The sequence below is a fragment of the Gopherus flavomarginatus genome, chromosome 3, assembly GCF_025201925.1.
Source record: "Gopherus flavomarginatus isolate rGopFla2 chromosome 3, rGopFla2.mat.asm, whole genome shotgun sequence".
Classification (NCBI taxonomy): Eukaryota; Metazoa; Chordata; order Testudines; family Testudinidae; genus Gopherus; species Gopherus flavomarginatus.
The window spans coordinates 227941037-227960815 of record NC_066619.1 but is presented as its reverse complement, the minus strand read 5'-3'; the positions used below and the strand labels follow the sequence as shown (position 1 = coordinate 227960815).

The 19779-nt window shown below is 40.6% G+C and overlaps 1 protein-coding gene across 1 annotated transcript in view; it reads left to right on the top strand.

Moving 5' to 3' along the window:
* The window catches only part of PDGFRL (platelet derived growth factor receptor like), a 44384-nt gene that overhangs the window by 9722 nt on the left and 14883 nt on the right, over positions 1-19779 (top strand). The window contains exon 2 of the mRNA XM_050947872.1: positions 2152-2446. Within this exon, the coding sequence (XP_050803829.1) occupies positions 2152-2446 (295 nt within the window). The remainder of the gene's footprint in view (positions 1-2151; positions 2447-19779) is intronic.

Genomic DNA, 19779 nt, shown 5'->3' with positions numbered 1-19779 from the left:
ATCTGGAGTACTGTGTCCAGTTTTGGGCCCCACACTACAAGAAGGATGTGGAAAAATTGGAAGGAGTCCAGCAGATGGCAACAAAAATGATTAGGGGACTGGAGCACATGACCTACGAGGAGAGGCTGAGGGAACTGGGATTATTTAGTGTGCAGAAGAGAAGAATGAGGGGGGATTTGATAGCTGCTTTCAACTACCTGAAAGGGGGTTCCAAAGAGGATGGCTTTAGGCTGTTCTCAGTGGTATCAGATGATGGATCAAGGAGTAATAGTCTCAAGTTGCAGTGTGTGTGTATGAGTGGGGGGGGGTTAGGTCGGATAGTAGGAAAAACTTTTTCACTAGGAGGGTGGTGAAGCACTGGAATGGGTTACCTGGGGAGGTGGTGGGATCATCTTAGAGGTCTTTAAGATCAGGCTTAATGCCCTGGCTGGGATGATTTAGTTGGGGATTAGGTCCTGCTTTGACTAGGAAGGTTGGACTAGATGACTTCCTGAGGCCCCTTCCAACCCTGATATTCTGTGATACTGAAAAGCATGCAAACTGAAGGCCTGCTCCTGTGAATACTTCTATACATGAGTGACTTTGTTCATGAGAGTATCTTATTCACGCGTTTGCAGGATCAGAACCTAAAATGAACATGCCAATAAAAGTTAGCTTCATAAATGGCGAAAGTGACAATAAAATCATGTAGCTGCACAAAGGCCCAATCCTGCAAGCATTTATGTACAGGATAACTTTGTGTGAGTAGTGCCATTTTTGCAAGATTGAGTCTGTAAGGCATGTACCCTTTGTGATTATGTTATTGCTTTTGTTGGTGTAATAATCTATCCCAGGGTTTCTCAAACAGGGGTTGCTGCTTGTGTAGGGAAAGCCCCTGGTGGGCTGGGCCGGTGTGTTTACATGCCCTGTCCACAGGTCCGGCCGATCGCAGCTCTCACTGGCTGCGGATTGCTGCACTGGGCCAATGGGAGCTGCTGGAAGCGGCAAGCCGCAGCCAGTGGGAGCTGTGATTGGCCAGACCTGCAGACAGGGCATAAACACACTGGCCTGGCCTGCCGGGGCTATCGCTACACAAGCAGCGACCCCTGTTTTGAGAAACCCTGATTTATCCCCACTTCATTTAAGCGCTGTGGCAGGAGGAGTTTTTAGATGGGATATGAAGGTAGCAAAGGCAGTTTTTTTTTTTTTTCACTGACTTGATTTGCTTCTGCACTTCTACCGACTTTGCTTATGGTTCAGGTTTTTGTTTCATTAGATTAATATTTACTGGCCAGACATCCTCAGTCCAGAAATGTTCTTGAAAGTGGACACTTTAAAAACTGGCTACTAGTTTTGGGTGCTTCAATTTGAGACACTTTATTTTTAGAAGGTCTGAGCACCCACAACTCCAGTTGAAGTCAATAGGAACTGAAGGTGTTAGATTCTCTATCAAGCACTAAGAATTTCTAGTTGGGCACCTTGATTGATGGCCATTATTGAAAAATCTAGCTGTTGCCTTGGAGATTTTTAAATGCCGAATGTATTATCACTATAAAGAAACTCACACGATTTAACAAATGTACCAAAAAATCAGCAGTGATCTGTAAACTTCCTGATATTTGTTATGTAGCACCCTTCTTTTAACACACATTATCTGCAAAATTAAACAGAGGTGTAGGAGTGGATGGCCACATATGATGACATATTTTAAGATGCAAGACTTTCAATTCACCACGTGACTGTGCATGACTGAACTGACAGTTTTGACTGAAATTATCTGAGACAAAGGTATTCGTTCTCATGTTACATTGAGTTCTTATACCTTTCATTTATTTGTCTATTCCTATTAACTGTGTTACACACCCACAGATTTTCCTAAATATTAAGAGCAGTCTGTATTTTTTCTGGAACATGTGACGTTGGGTGTTTTAATACTTAGAATTCCAGACTCATATGGAAACTTATAACCCCAATCAATTTTTCTGTGCTTGCCTTGTATGAAGGCTGATCAAGGTGAGCTTCCAGGAGGGAAAACTAATTTTACATAAAGACTGTAGTTATTATAGACACTTGCAGAGAAGAAACCTATCAAAGATAATTATACTGTATAATTTTTTCCTTGTTGAAAATCAGCATTAACACATTGCTCTTTTTTCTTCACATTTTTATTAGTTACTGGACAACCTGCAAAGAGTAAGCATCCAAAGGAACCAGGAGAAAACAAAATTAAACCTGCCAACAAAAAAATGAAGCCCAAACTCCCTAAATTAAAGGAGAGAGAATCCAGTGACTCATCCACAAAATCTCAATCTATAATGATCCAAGTGATGGATAAAGGCCGATTCCAGAAACCTGCTGCCACTTTGAGTCTGCCTGTAGGGCAGAGCATAGAACTACGATGTAAAGGGAATAAAATTGGGTGGAGTTATCCTTCATACCTAGACACCTTTCAAGATTCCAGGCTCAGGTAAGTTTCCTTTAATTTGAAAGAAGCTAGAAACTTTATTTTGCAGTTTAAACACATTTTTATATTAAATTTTTGTTTTTTATGGTCAGGATATTTCATCTTGAAAGGAATATATTTTTTGATAATCATAAAAGATACGAACCTGGCATGAGTAGAAAAAAATTCTTCTGTAATTAAACCAATTTACTGTATTGGAAACTAATTATTTGCATAAGCAGGCAGTATTTTTTTAGCTCTGTGTAGAAGTGTTCTGCCTTCTGTGACTTTAATTTCCATATCCAGTGCAACTGTTTAACAAAAAAAGAATGTTGGAAGTCACAATTAAGAAGCATTAGCAGACTTCTATGGATAAACATATATAGGGTCTCATCACACTATGTCTGGCCCTATCACTGCTGATTGGTAATGCTTGCCTACTTACATGACCATATATTTTTCAATACCTGTTTTAATATGGCCAAATCCTGCAGTCTTTACTCCTTATTTAGGCAAAACCCCTGTTGACTTAATGGGAACTTTAATTGAGTGTATAATGACTGCAGAATTTGGCCCTTAAGGATTTATGTCAGCCACACATACTTCAGTGAAACCTGTCTTAAAGGACTGGAAAAAAGCTTAACTAAAATGATTTTCTAATAAAGGAAGAGTAGAATTGTAGCAGAGCAAAAATATCTTCAGTCCATTTGGGGCTGTTTTGGATGCTTGCTTTAGGCAATAGTACATATGGCTGTTTATCTGTATATATTTTTAATATGGAATGTGATTGTTCAATAATATGCAGAGTTGGAGGTGGGTAGCCACATGTGACATTAGATGTTAGAAAGATTAGTTGAGTGACAAGTATTAGTGTGTTAAAGTTTGAATTAAATCAGAAATATATTTAACAGTATGCAACACATAGATGACCGAGAAGGAGTGGGACACAGATCTGAGGGATCAATGATAAAATTTATAGGTGTAGGTGGGGAGAGTCTGCTGAATTTGAGCTTGTCCTAGATTTGGCCATTTGCCTGCATTTTCAGAAAATGAGTATGGAGTGTAAATCTATAGAAGATTAGAGTTCTGATCTGGGAAATAAATATTGAGGGTCCTGTTTATATGAAGAGTAAGCCCACCAGTAAGATTACTAACTTTAGTGGGCAACTTTTGTGTGTCAAGTTTGGGATGTGTAAAGGATAACAGACAATCATTATTCCACAGCACGTGGAAGTTGGCTTGTATTGGAGAGAACTCTTACCCTTAATGCCTTGGGGTAGATCCTCAGCTGGTGTAAATTGACTGCAGTGGTGTTATGACAGTTTATACCAGCTAAGAAGGTGCTCCATCACTGGAGAATAAGAGAAGCTATGTGGGGGAATTTCACAACTATTATTGACTGAAAAATTGTAAAATATTTCTCAAGAGTCAGATGAATAAATGAAATTGACCAAAACATGCACCTATGAGTAAGTGAGAAACACTGGTTCCCAAACATGTTAAATTGTTAATGAAATATTGTACATTTCCCAAAGCCCTAAACCAACCAACCAGGCAAGGATGAAAAAAAAAAACAAACAAGTTGAAATTTATTTTGATTTTTTTTTCTAAATATTTTCTAGACTAAAATACTAATACCTTTCCGTGCCTCTCCCCACTGACACATTTTCTTTCCTCTCCTCTGTTCTCTATGTTCTTTCTTCTGAAACCTGACAGTATCTTCCAAAAAGATAAGAACCAGATGGATAGAAACGTGTTTTTTGGGCTTCATCTATCTTTCAGTGGAAGTCCATTACATTCCTTAGAGTCTTCTAAACCTTCAGCTAGGAAGAGGTACAAGGCCCACATCTGGTCCTATTTAAGTCAGTGGGAATTTAGCCATTGGCTTCCATGGAAGTAGAATTGGACTCACAATGTAAAAATGAAATATTTTCCATTTGAGTTAGGAATAAAGTTCTTCTTTTGTCTACCAGCTACAGTTTTATGCAGTCTTTTGTCCTTAATGAAATTAATTCCATTAATCAAATATAATTTATAAATCATGTGAAAGATTATATTTTTGTAGCAATAGGTGCTTCCTGGATACAATAGACAGTAAATCAATATTTATTCACCTGCTGGTAAAGCAGCTTGTTTTCCAAAGACCTCTTCAATCTTTTTCCTGGTGTCAAGTTCCTGTCCATTCTTGAGATCTGAATTTAACCTTTAGTAACATGGTGGGCTTTCCATTTAAACCCATAAATGGGAATTTTATTTTACTTTCATTCAAGATAGGCTTTCAGGGCAATTACCTCTGCCAGAAAGTGTCTGCTACCACTGCATTTATTTTTCAGCTAGTGGAATCCTGGGTTCACATTTCCACTTGAGTGTTAAATGAGTTCATCAGTAATTTTATACCATAGCTTGAATTTGGAAGTTCCCGTCACCTTTCAATATTTTGTTTAGATTATAATGAATTAATATGCTTAAATGTTGAAAACCTACGTTTTCAACAAAAATGGTATATGTTTGCCATTCCCCAAAGCTACGATAAAGAGAAGTGTTTCAGGTCGTGAAGTCTGATTCTCTTTAGTATGGATGTTGAAAAGTAGGGAGAGGTTTCAGAGAAGAGCTACAAGAATGATTAAAGGTCTTATAAACATACCTTACAATGAGAGACAGAAGGAATTCAATTTGTTTAGTTTCTCAAACTTAAGATTTTAAGAGCTGTCTTGATCACAGTTCATAATTACTAAACAGGAAGATGCCTTTTCAGAGAAGAGCTACAAGAATGATTAAAGGTCTTATAAACATACCTTACAATGAGAGACAGAAGGAATTCAATTTGTTTAGTTTCTCAAACTTAAGATTTTAAGAGCTGTCTTGATCACAGTTCATAATTACTAAACAGGAAGATGCCTTTTTGCTAGATTTTTAAGGGCCTTCTTGTATAAAGACATAACAAGATCTAGTGGCTGGAAGTTGAAGATGGCAAAGTTAAAACTGGAAATAAGGCATGCTTTTAACAGTGAGGGTTATCAACTATTGAAATATCTTATTAAGGAATGTGGTAAATTCTCCATCAGTTTGGATTCTTTAAACCAAAGTTGAATGTCTTTCTCACTTGTAGTGGATTTAATTCCACCACAAGTTGTTGGATGTAATGCAGGAAACACTGGGTGAAATTCTATTACTTTTATTATGCAGGAAATTAAACTAGATTATCATAATAGTCTCTTCTGGCCTGAAAATCCGTGTTTCTGTTCTTTAGTTTTCCATGAGGATAAGATAGTCCTTCAACCTTTTAACTTTCTTCATAGAGCAGTTTCAGATATTCAGCAGGATCTAGCTTTCAAAGGGTCATGCTGCCTTCATTGCTCGAATATAAGGAGAGGTGTTTTTACCTGAAAAAGCAATTTAATTAAAAAACCCTTGGGTTTTTTGTAGTACTGGTGTTTTTCTGGCTTTGGAGGAAGGGTCCAAAAAGTGAGACCATTTCCAAACAGCATCTTTTTAAATGAACCGAAGGATATATCAAATCATGCTACAAAAGTTAAATTACCTCCTCCAGAAGTTATTACATGAGTTCTGATGGTTTCCCAGAACATTTGCCTCTAATTCTTATTAATGAGCTTTGCAGAGATCATAAGTCAAAGATGGAAAAGACCTTTACATCATCCAATTAATTTCCCTGCCAGTACATTATTATTTTCTGTAGTATACTTTATACTGCTGTGCCACTTGGCTTTCGCTTCACATTTTTGCCAATGTTACTGTTTTAAACCCAGAGGCTAAGTTGACAGAGCTTGTTGGATAAGGCAGTCTCTTTAAACAGACATGATCAGTTTACCTTCAAAGTGATTCCTGATCAATAGTTTCTAAAAGTGGAAAAATTGGAGGAAAATATATAAAGGAAGAAAAAATGTATCCAACCTACAGGTTCGTTGCCCTTCCCAGCTCTCAAAAATAGTGGAAAAAATATATTGCTTCTGTAGATGTACACTCTCCTTCCTTCCATCCCTGCTTGTTTTTTCCAGGAAAGCAGTCAGGGGCTTATGAAGTCTACATACTTTCTTTATGCTCTATAATGCATGTTAATTGCTTTAACTTCTCCTAGTATGTAGATCTGTGGAGGCTGTATAATCAGAGAACTCTACTTACAGACAAGTAATATTTTTAGAGTTAATACTGGATTTTTGTATGGTAGGAAATTACAGCAGCAAGCCTACTTCTATGAAGACGCTATAGCCAGGAAAACATGCTGCTTTCAAATTTTACTGTTTCTCAACAGAACTTCTGGCTGCTATTTAGACAATTTGTGTATTTTCTTTTGCAGTTAATAAAGCTATAGTATCTTTGTCCAGAAGGTGGCATATGTCAGCTGTGTGAGTGAGTTAAGAATAAATAAAGTTTTATAATGTAAAGGGTCTGATTTTTAACGCAACCTTAACTAGGCCTCCTGTAATGTGACAAAGGTGTAAATCATTTAGATGTCAAAATGCCTGACTCTATCTGCAGATCAGGTTAGGTTTGTTTCCAGATCTTCTAGAAATGTGATTGGGTGAGTGTTCCTGAATCTGAAAGACAGTAGAAAAAAGGAACTAATTTCATGGCTTTAAAAAAAAAAAAGGGGGGGTGGGTGGGATTTGTGTAGCTGACCAAATTGTTCAGAGAGGCTCTGACTGGTACTTTTCACCTTCCCTTTTCCTGTGAAACATTGGTTTTCTTAAAAGGTAGGTGTGTGTGTGTGTGTATTTATATAATATTAAAAACTAAAGCAAGGATGACCTTGTAAACTGGAGTAATAGTAATAGGATGAAATTTAATAGTGAAAAGTGTGAGGTCATGCATTTAGGGATTAATAAGAATTTTGATTATAAATTGGGGACACATCCGTTAGAAGTAACGGAGGAGAAAGACCTTGGGGTATTGGTTGATCACAGGATGACTATGAGCTGCCAATGTGATAAGGCCGTTAAAGAAGCTAATGCAGTTTTAGGATGCATCGGGCGAGGTATTTCCAGTAAAGATAAGGTGGTGTTAGTACCGTTATACAAGGCACTGTTGAGACCTTATCTGGAATACTGTGTGCAGTTCTGATCTCCCATGTTTAAGAAAGATGAATTCAAACTGGAACAGATACAGAGAAGGGCTACTAGGATGGTCCAAGGAATGGAAAACCTGTCTTATGAAAGGAGACTGAAAGAGCTTGGCTTGTCTAGCCTAACCAAAAGAAGGCTGAGGGGAGATATGATTGCTCTTCATAAATATATCAGAGGGAGAGGAATTATTTAAGCTTAGTATCAGTGTGGATACAAGAACAAATGGATATAAACTGGACACTAGGAAGTTTAGACTTGAAATTAGACGAAGGTTTCTAAGCATTGCAGGAGTGAAGTTCTGGAACAGACTTCCAAGGGGAGTAGTGGGAGCAAAAGACATATCTGGCTTCAAGACTAAGCTTGATACGTTTATGGAGGGGATGGTGTGATGGGATAGCCTAATTTTGGCAATTAATTGATCTTTGATTATTAGCAGGTAAATATGCCCAATGGTCTGTGATGGGATGTTAGATGGGATGGGATCTGAGTTACTGCGGAGAATTCTTTCCTGGGTGCTGGTTGGTAAGTCTTGCTCACATGCTCAGGCTTTAACTGGTCGCCATAAATTGGGGTCAGGAAGGAATTTTCCTCCAGGGAAGATTGGCAGAGGCCCTGGAGGTTTTTTGCCTTCCTCTGAAGCGTGAGGCACGGGTCGCTTGCTGGAGGATTCTCTGCACCTTGAGGTCTTTAAACCATGATTTGAGGACTTCAGTAACTCAGACATAGGTTAGGGGTTTGTTACAGGAGTGAGTGGGTAGGTGAGATTCTGTGGCCTGCATTGTGCAGGAGGTCAAACTAGATGATGATAATGGTCCCTTCTGACCTTAAGTCTCTGAGTCTATTTAGTAAAATATTAAGGCTTAGATGTAAACAGACTATTCCTTTCAGCTAGAAAAGTTTGATACATACCTCCTAGCAGTGTATTTTAGAACAGTAGATTGGTTATAGCTAATTTATGGACATTTAAATACTAGAAGTACTTTCTCATGCAGAAATCTTGTACTGCAGTATTATAATTAGGGCCGTACCAAATTCATGGTCCATTTTGGCCAATTTCATGGACATAAGATTTTAAAAATAGATGTCATGTTTTCAGCTATTTAAATCTGAAATTTCACGGTGTTGTAAGTGTAGGGGTCCTGACCCAAAAAGGAGGTGTGTGTGTTTGGGAGGTGAGGGTGTCAAAAGATTATTGTAGAGGGAGTTGTGGTACTGCTACCCTTACTTTTGCACTGCTGGTGGTGGCGGCACTGCTTTCATAGCTGGGCAGCTGGAGAGCAGTGGCTGCTGGGTGGGAGCCCAGCTCTGAAGACAGAGCCACCGCCAGCTGCAGCACAGAAGTAAGGATGTTATGGTATTGCCATGCTTACTTCTGCACTGCTGCCTGCAGAGCTGGGCTCTCAGTCAGCAGCTGCCACTCTCTAGCCGCCCACCTCTGAAGGCAGCTGTACAGAAGTAAGGATGGAATAGCATGGGTTTTGCCACCCTTACTTCTACACTGCTGCTGGCAGGACACTGCCTTCGGAACTTGGTACCCAGCCAATAGCTGCTGCTTTCTGGTTGCCCAGCTCTGAGGGCAGCACAGAAGTTAGGGTACCAATATCGTAACCCCTTGCCCCCCATAACCTTGCAATCCTCCTGCAACTCCCTTTTGGATCAGGGCCACCAGTTTGAGCAATGCTGGTCTCCCCTGTGGAATCTGTATAGTGTAAGATAAAAACACACAAAAGACCAGATTTCATGGTCAGATGTGTTTCTCATGGCTGTGAATTTGGTAGGGCCCTAATTATCTTTGATAAGTGTGGTGGAAAAGTGTAAACTAAAAATATTACAGTGGTATGCATTTTTGCTATCTCTTAGAATATCTTCAACTAAATCTCCCAATTTTTTTGCTATATTGCTAGTAGGCACAGATGTAAAACAAACTCAGTGTTTTTGTTTGTTTGTAAATAGAATGTGAATTTTACTTCCTGGTTTCAGGAGAGCAGAGGAAGGTTTTTTGAACTAGTACAGACACTGAAAATGTGTCCGAGCTAGTTGTATTAATTAATAGATCAATCACTATTTGCAGAATGATTTGAGGGTAGAAAATACTATTTAATTATCTTTTAAAAGATAGCTTCTAATCCATATACAGTGAAATATACACTAAGGACTATCTGCAATAAGCAGATTTGCTGTGCTGTGCTAAGCATTCCCTTATTTTACAAACAAATTCTTTGTTCCATTTTAAAACACAATATTCCATGTGGAGAAATGCTAGCTGCTATTCATGAGCAGCAAAAATAATATCCCTTTGTCCAGGACACAATTTCTAGATGTAACAGCCTCACTAGAAGTAAAGGAATATCTTTGTACAAGGAGTAATCATTATTAAACTGTGATAGTTTTTTCAGGGATGAAACAGAACCAATCATTAATGGGAAAAAAGAAAAATGTGAGAGGAAGGAAAAGAGCGAACTCTAATCCCAAGTTACTGACATTAAATGATGATTTTCAGCAGTTTTGTTGATAGACCTCTTATCCTTAGGAGACACTACTTCTCTATGAATTAATAATTTGGGTGCCTTAACATTTCCAAAATTCCCAGGAGGAGAGGAGGAGAATCATGAATAAGTTAACAACAAAGTTTAGGGTTCAGTTAATAAAACACAAGAGAGAGCGCATAGACTTTATGAGCAGGTCTGGTTTTGGCACTTGATACTTGCCCAGGTGTGGCTTGCGATGACCCTGTACTCCATTTTGGATAGGACGAGATCAAAAATAGCACATCTGCTTGGTGACCTGTGACTGCTGTCAAGACTATTCCTTGTAAATGAATGGCAGTCATGACTTGATGGCACCAGGTGGCACCCTTGTTCAATCACATGGCACCAATAACCAACCCCCCACCCACGACAGGGCTTGTTTACATGGGGTAATGTGCCCTATGGGGGTGTGATTTTTTTTTTTTAAAGCACCTCTATGTGGTGCATTAATTGGTCCATGTAGCTCCTGCTGGTGGACAGTAAAGGTTCCCTAGCATGCATTAACCTAGTATTGGGGAAACAGCACTAGCATACTAGGGAGCCTTTAGTGTGTACCAGTGAGGGCTGATTAAATGTACCAATTAGTGCACAACATGTTAGTACCTATTAAAAATCACACTGCCACAGGGGACACTACTCCACTGTGTAGAGCAGCCCTTAGAGCCAACACAATGACAAACGATTAAAAAAATCCCAAACACTTCCGTGCCCTGTTCATGTCAGTGCATAAAATAAATGAGCCGTTGGAGGTACAGAACTATAAGAAGATACCTTATAGCCATTCTAGGTAGTGTCTTCATTTGCACAATCCCATCAATGTTTAGTTCAGTAGTTTAGCTGTCAGTAAAACTAGAATCTGTCCACTTAGTCTCCCTGCAGTTTTGCAAGGTGAAGTCGCTGTGACTGATTTGGTTAATGGACAGAATCACTTTCTCTTTGACTCAAATGCAGAAATATAATCAAGATGTTGACAGATATGGGATTTTTAAAACTACACAAGCAATACTTTTAGCTACTAATTACCCTTGCTGCTATTCTTTAATCCACATAGGGAGAGAGGCCCAATTCAATGTCTCTGGGTATCTTATAATTCTGATAGTGAATGGTGTGGGGTTTTTCTTTTTTGTCATAGCAATTTGTTTATAACAGCTTGAGTCCAGTAAAATGTATCACATAACAAAAACTGTATATTGATAATACCTCTTTTTTTAATGGAGGATATTAAAGCAGTCAGATCATTTTAGCCACCATTGAAACGTATCCACATAAGAGGTGAACAACAGAAGCTTTATAAAACTATAATACAAAACTGAACAACTCTGTAGAACTGAAATTAAGATTACTATAGTTTATTGACTCTGTGGAGGGAATTTGTTTGCCCACTCCCTCTCGTAAGAAAGTAAGGATGGCCTATTGGTTAGGGTCTGGACTGGAACTTGAGATGTAGGTTCAAGTCCTGCCTCAGCCACAGACTTGGCCAAGTCACTTAATATATCCTGGCCTCAGTTCTGTAACTGTAAAATGGGGATAATATGTCCCTACTTCAGAGTGCTGTGGGGTACTCCATATTATGGTGTTGAGAACTATACATGTCCATAGATGGACAGACAGCACTGAAATTGTACCAAGACACCAGGTTTAACACCTCTATTCTTGTGAAAGGTGCCATGGGTTTCTCCTAACTCTTGACTTTCTGACTACACAGGGCAGTTGAGGCTAAAGTGCATTTAAAAAGATTGTGAGGTACCCAGATACATATCTTAGTAAAGCACAAAGGCTGGCAAAAACATTCTGTGAAACAGAATTCTGTGCAGAAACAATGGGTCTTTGGGGAATAGTTCAAACAGCTGTGCTGGAAAACTATAAAAATAAGAGTTTAAAAAATAAAGCTGAAAATTTGCTCTTGGAGGGGGCCTGATCTTTAAGGTACTGATAGACTCAGCTTCCAGTAGCTACAAAAAGACTTGAGGGCAGTCAGCCCTGTCCAGAATTGAATTTCTAGAAACAAAGTCGCTGGCAGCAACTCAAATCTTTTTGAGTCTTGGGGATATTATTGTAATAATGTACTTATTTGCTACACCAATGCTAACTTGGACTCTTAATTCATTCACTGGGTAGTGTACCCGAGCCCACTTACTCACTGACGCTCTTAAAACTCCTGCACTGCAATCTGGGTCTATGCTGGTTGTGTGATATGTATGCATCTCTTCATCCTTGTAACCGATACCTGTAAGCCCTCATAAATCAAGCCTGACCCCCGATGTACAGTACCTTCTTATCTTGTGTATATTTAATTTTAAACTTAAAATTTTTATTAAAGTTAAACCTGATCTGATGCCAACAGGGTGTTTTAACATGGGAGTTCTTGGGGGAGAGATCTCTCTTTGAAGATGAGTTCTATTTCCTTTCTGTATACGATAAGGAGTTTCTTGGGAGGAGAGGAAGCCATGTGGTTTTGTGCTATTTTAAATTTGGCAATCACAAATTGTACCCAGCCACAGAAAATATAAAAGTGAGCAGGGTGGGGATAAGAGCCAGACATTTTGGCTCCATTCTATTCTTATCAGGCATTCAACCCACCAACATAAGGGGAAAGACTGCAGCCTAGATGATATTTTAAAAGACAAAGGTGATTTATATGAAGGATATAATTATAAGAAGAAAATTGTCATAATAGTGGATATGACTTCTTAATTTTATAGATGTAGTTCAGGCTTTGTAAATACATTGTAATGAATACGCTTCTGTTATGAGATGGAGATGATTTTTTGCAGTTGGAAACTAGACACTTTCACAGTCTTGAATATTTCCGCAACTGCTAACATTTGTAAATTCTGCAGTGAGAGAAAAAGAGAGAGGGAGAATTGTCTCTTGGAGATATCCCTTCCAAATTCCAGAGCAGAACATGGGTATGACAGTAACAACAACAACAACGACACTTTTTCAGGTTTTACACTGATGTGAATGCTTGCTAAGACAGGACTTTAGGAGTTTAGTTTGTGCTGTGTGAATAATAGAACTCATTACATATCTTGCTATTGATTGATGATTTGTTTAAGGTGCTCCTAGTAAATGGGGATGCTACTTTTCAATGTCTTATTCTACAACAGGTATAGTTTGACACCTCATTCTTGATAATGTTGCCTTTAAAATACCCATTAAAATGTAGGCAGACACTTCATGTAAAATCCTTAAAGCAAAAACCCAACCAACCAAAAAAAACCTCAACTGACTGTAAAGGGACACTTCCAAGTCAAATTTGCCCTCAGATATTCAAATATAAATGTCTTGTAGTTTAAAATAATCTCTTTAAATATTTCCATTATTTCTTTTAAAATTCAATTGCACATACTTTTAACAAAGAAACATTCCCCTTTTAAGCATTTGTGACCCAAAGTTACAGCATGGCACAATTGAGAACCTGAAAATGAAAAACCTAGAATTTGACTGTAAACACAAGTGAAACTGACTAGTCAATTTCTAATATCCAAGAATTCCCTTCCCCTCCAGCAATTTAGTATTGATTAGTATTAACAAAGTATTAGATGTCAAATTAGATTGTTAAAACTGAATTTTTAAAATCCAAAGTAACTTGTGACAGCTGTGGATAATTTGTTTTTAAAACCATGATTTTTAACTTGCCAGTCCCTCTAATGCAAAACAGATGCTCGGGTGCAATGTGGGGTGACTGTGTCATGGAAACAGAACTGCCATTACATTCCTTTATGGATGGATTCTTCCACTTGTCAGAGCTCCACGCTGGAGGGCAGCTAGGAGGGCATCGTGGGGGGCCGTTACAGATTCCTGATTCTAGGTGCTGGCCCCAACATAAATTAGAGTGGTTGGACATCCATAAAGAATAAATCTGAATAAAACTAAATTCTATACAACACTTCACAAACAGTATTTTATGGTACATGCATGCTTCAGTGTTTAAAGGGCAGGAAGAAAATACTGAATTTAAATGTAGAGCCACAGCTATGGAGCGTGGGTGAAAGTAAGGGATGGGGAAGGGGTGTATGACAGAACTTTACTGGCAAAGGCTCACTTAGGCACCTAAGTCTGCTCTAATTTATCTTGAGGCCAGCACAGACCAGCCCCTAGAATCAGGAAGCTATAACTGGCTCCCTGGTGCCCTCCTAGCTGCCCTCGAGTGTGGAGCTCTAACAAAAGAGAGTATCTGTCTTTCAATGTCTATGCAATCTTGTGTGTCATGTGGTCACCAACTTCCAGTCCAATTTTGGACAGAGCCCCTTCAGTGCCATGCTGGCTGTGGTTTAACATCAGGGACACATCTACACAGCATTTGGGAGTGAATCTTCCACCCGGAGATGACAAACTGGGAAGTGCTCTGAAAATAGCTGTATAGGCAACACTTTGAAGTTGTGGCTCTGGCTGGAGCCCGGGCATAGGCTTCAGAGCCCAAGCTCCAGCTGGAGCTGCAACTTCAAAGCCCTGTCTATACAGCTACTTTTAGAGTGCTAGTTCAAGCCCCCTAACCTGAGTCTGCTGCTCAGGGCCGAGAGGCTTGCTCTGCAGTACTGTGTATACATACCCCTTATCATAGATTATTAGGGTTGGAAAGGACCTCAGGAGATCATCCAGTCCAACTCCCTGCTCAAAGCAGGACCAATCCCCAAATCCCTAAATGGCCCCCTCAAGGATTGAGCTCACAACCCTGGGTTTAGCAGGCCAATGCTCAAACCACTGAGCTATCCCTCCCCCCTTATAGCATTTGAGAGGATTTATGTTCTTATAAATGACCTAATAATAAATATAGGAGCTGATCTCACTCCCATTGAAATCAGTGCAAAACTCTAGTTCAGGGGTAGGCGACCTATGGCACACGTGCTGAAGGTGGCACGCGAGCTGATTTTCAGTGGCACTCACACTGCCTGGGTCCTGGCCATCGGTCTAGGGGTCTCTGCATTTTAATTTAATTTTAAATGAAGCTTCTTAAAACATTTTAAAAACCTTATTTACTTTACATACAACAATAGTTTAGTTATATATTGTAGACTTATAGAAAGAGACCTTCTAAAAACATTAAAATGAATTACTAGCACACAAAACCTTAAATCGGAGTGAATAAATGAAGACTCGGCACACTAACTGGAGCAGGGGTCGGCAACCTTTCCAAAGTGATTTCAGGCCTGCTTCTACTACAAGCTCTGCTTTGTTTTGTTTCCCCTAACCAGCAGGAGAAATGCTGCTTTGTGCTTGTCTCTACTTTTTTTTTTTTTTTTTTTTTTTTTTTTTTTTTTTTTTATGAATCTGTTAATAACAATAGTCACAGTATTACATATTTTATAGCACTTCTCATCTTAGGATCGTGAGACTTTTGTCATGTAAGCAGAGTCAGGATAAGCTCTACCCTGACATCTGGTGGAAAGAATTTCAGAGAGTGTATTTGCATAGGCACGCCTACCCTATCCCAGACTGCCGAGCTGTGGGACTGCTTGGTGACAAATGACTCACCCTCGGTTGTGTGGTACTTGCTAGACAAGGGACATGGGTTCCAAAACTCAGTGAATTGAGAGAGGTTGGGGACGGGTATCTGTGCCTGGTGGTGGAGTCTCCTTGTGGAGCCAGAAGCACCAGTTCCACCCCCTCCTCTCTCCACTGTGGAATGTCAGAGTTGATTTTTTTTATTCCCTCAAGAATCTAAATACAGGTTACTGAGCTGAACTCACTTTGGGCTAATGGTGCACTAGCACTGGGGCTCCCCCACTAAGAGCTGAGATCACTAAGAGTTGAAATCACTAAAGAGCTGAAATTACTGAGCTGAGAGCACTGAGTACTGTGCTAACGAGTGGGGGAGCCTGAAGCTATACTGTGGAACAGAGCAGCTGGCGGAGTGGAGCAGTTGTGGGGACGGCAGGAGCGGATCACGGGACAGCTGGTGGCTGGCAGAGCGGAGTAGCTGTGGGACGGGTGGAGCAGCCCACAGAGCGAGTGGAGCCGAGCAGTTTGCAGAGAGAACTGGAGCAGCTCATGGAGCAGAGCAGCTGGTGGAGTGGAGCAGTTTCTGAGGACAGCTGGAGGAGCAGCGTGGGGCGGCTGGTAAAGCGGAGCAGTTCGTGGAGAAGGCGGAAGCAGAACCCACGGAGAGGCAGGGCAATTGGCCCCGGACCACGTAAGGTGCCCCTTTCTACCCAGGCTTGGGGGAGGGACCTCTACAGATAAACTCTCTAACTCTGGGGTGGCATTGACCAGAGACTTTTGGGTTGTTGGACTTTGGGGTGATTGGACTTAAAACTCTAAGGGGAAAAAAGGACAGTGCCAAATGTACTTGGAGGTGGGTTTTTGTTTATGGTTTGTGTTATAACCCTGTTTGTGGTGTTTCTTCAGTGGGATGCCGCATTGATTCCTTCCTTTATTAAAAAGATTTTGCTACACTCAGACTCCGTGCTTGCGAGAGGGGAAGTATTGCCTCCTAGAGGCGCCCAGGGGGGTGTGGTATGTGAGTGTTCCAGGTCACTGGGTGGGGGCTCGAGCCGGTTATGCATTGTGTTACTGAAACGGAACCCCTGGATACCCCCGGCCCTTGTTACTGCCAACTCAGAGGGGCAGAAGGGTTACAGTCATATATCTCTAAATCTAATGCTTCAGGGCTTCAGCTGGTCACCTGGAGGGGTCAGAAAGGGATTTCATCCCTCCTCTCTTCCTCTCCAACTATTTTCTGGGGTGGGTTTGTTTGTTTATTTTTTATTGGGTCACCTTCCTCTGAAGCATCAGAGATGGTGACAGCTAGAAATGAGCCATTTTCAGGTTCTCAGTTGTGCCATGCTGTAACCTAATCTGCATGCACAAAACTGTGTGTTGCAGGTGTTTAAAACATTGCTCTTGGGGGACTTCTGCACCACTGCATGTGCATGGAATTTATATCTACCCCACACTCCCGAATTCCTTTGTGTCCCCACAGAAAATAGTGGGGAAGAAAAGGGAAGTTGCGCTGGGATGTGTGTCTGTGTGTTGGGGATGCCTGTGGTTGTAGTTTGGGGTGGTATCACCCCCCCCCCCCAACAGGCATGGGGAGGCTAATAGAGTCACATGCTACTGCCACCCTTCTCTCCATTTCTGCTAGCACAGAGCTGCCTGCCTGAAGGAGGCTGCTTCTCTCCTCACCATAAGCCACCTCCTGGGTTCTAGTGCCAGTCATGCTCTCTTGTGTGCTGAGAGCCATACAACAGTGAATGCTTGCAGTGAGGCATAGTAAAGGGGGTGGGTAGGTGGGAAGGAAGGAGGGTGGGAGAGGGAAGGGGGATATGAGAGGGAGAGGAGGGGGCAGGGGACCGTGGGGAAAGGAAGGGGGCAGTGGGGAAAAGAAGGGGATAGGATAAATTGGAGTGGGGGAGCAGGAGCCCAGCATGTGGTGGTCCCTGAGCAGGAGCAGCAGCAGCTGGGGCTCCCCCTTAAGCAGGCCCATCAAACCCCCATCCTGATGAGCCCCACCCGCCTCCTGCACCTTGATCCCCATCTCGATGAGCCCCAATCAGCTGCACCTGGACACACCCCACTGAGCACCCAGACCCCTGGACATCCACTCCCTCAGCACCCAGACCCCTGTGCTGAGCCTCCCACACCCAGACCCCCTCCTGGTGAGCACCATCCTACTGGACCGTCCACTGAGCTGCCCGCACCCAGATTTCCCCACACCAAACCCTCTTACCCCATACCTGGTGTGCCTGGCCCAGAGGTATTTCTGGAGCAGCTCTTGCCCTGTGTCAGGGTCTGGTGCAGCCTCACCACCAAGTCTCTATCCTGGGAGACTGGGGGTCAGGGGACCTGCAGGGTGATCTCCCACATCCACGTAGCCCGGGCTTGTGCTCCTCCCTGCCATGCTGGTTGCTCCACCTTTGTTTACTGCCAAATATAATTTGCAGAATTTAAAATATTGTGTGCAGATTTTTTATTTTTTTGGGTGCACAGTTCCCTCAGGAGTAAAACATGCACATTGAAATGTAGAGGCAGTTTTGAAAATTTGGTGTATGACGTTTACAGATCACATACATTCTGAAATGTATGGTGATTACTTGATTTTAATCAACTGAATTTATAGAATCAGCATAATGAACTAGCTTGGTCACTTTACTTTAAACTGTCCTGAATATTTTGAATAAACAACATTTAGCTCATTTGTTGTGGAATATAGCAAATATTTGAATCTTGATTGACTTTCACAACTCTAAAATCCATGCAAGTGAAGACAGCACATAAAGATTGTCCTGTGAACTCTGATCAGTTACATATCAGTTGTCATTTATAGTTTGTTTAATAAAAACCCCTATTTATTCTACTGCTGTTTGATAGTAATGTTACAAGTCTCAAAGCTTTAATTATTGCAGATATAATCAGATTTTAGGATTACATGTTTAATGTTGGCCATCTCACCAGGAAACTTCCATTGATTACTGGATGGCTTATAGGCAATTAAATAGAACACATTGTATCATGAATTAATTAACTTTGACCTTATTTCTTTTGATCGGCTGGGATTTCCAGCTGTATTTGGCAGTCTTCATTAACTGGCAGAGATAAAGTTCCTCTGGCATAATTGCTTCTCGGTACTGTAAATGTTTAATATTGAATATCTTACAGTTCATATGTTTATGTAATCACAAACTGTAATCAGTTGTTCACTACATCTCTAACTCTGCAACAGAAATGTATAGTGTCTGACAATGGCTTAATGCAAATAATTTAATTCAGGCCTGGTCTACACTTAAAAATTAGGTTAACCTGGCTATGTTGCTCAGGGCTGTGAAAAATTTTGCACCCTGAATGGTATAGTTATGTAGACATAATCCCTGTTGTAGATGCAGCTAGCTCAATAGAAGAATTCTTCTCAACCTAGGAACTGCATCTTGGAAACCTGGATTAACTACATCAGTAGAAAAACCCCTTCTGTTGATGTAGAAAGAGTCTATATTACAGAACTGCAGCTGTGCCACTGTATCTGCTGTAGTGTAGATGTGCCCTAGAAAACGAAAGAGTTCAAAACTAGCGACATAATTTAATACCCCTCCCCCTCAGCACATGTATATATGTGTGTGTATATTTATGTATTAAATCACACACAGGAAGGCCTGGTGTGCCATAGGGAGTTTACTTTCAATCAGAATAACAAACATATAATTTGACTTTTTGTGTATATATGAGGTATTAGTTCATTGGATGTTAACAGTAACTCTGTACTACTTTTCAGTTATGTCACTTAAAATGTATGTTTTCTTTTGCCACCTTTTGGTAGATTATCACTGCACTATTGCCAGCCCCAAGTATTCAGAAGTAATGAATTGGGCCCCATAAAAAAAAATGAGAAAATGACAGTACCTTCGCTGTTAATATCTGTCTGTTTTCATAATACTTAAGGGCTCTAAGTACAAGTGCAGCTAATGATTGCACCAGACCACAAATAATTAACAAAAAGAACTTTTCTGTTTTGATGTCCCACTTCTTCACAAAACACCAGACTTTCAGCGGTGACTACTGGTGTCTTGAGCAACCAAATAGAATGCAGGGAGTGAACAGGATGCATCCTGCAATCCCTTTACATAGAAATTATCCTCGCCTTCCTTGTGTGGAATCTCTTGGCAGTGTTATGATAAATAGCTTCCCCACAGGGATGTTATATCATGGTTATGTAGAGGGTCACATTTTGGAGCTTAGAAATCTTTACTTTCAGGAAGTGCTTGATGACAGAGAATAGTATAGGAGGAATGAATAAAATCTGAATGTTGCATTC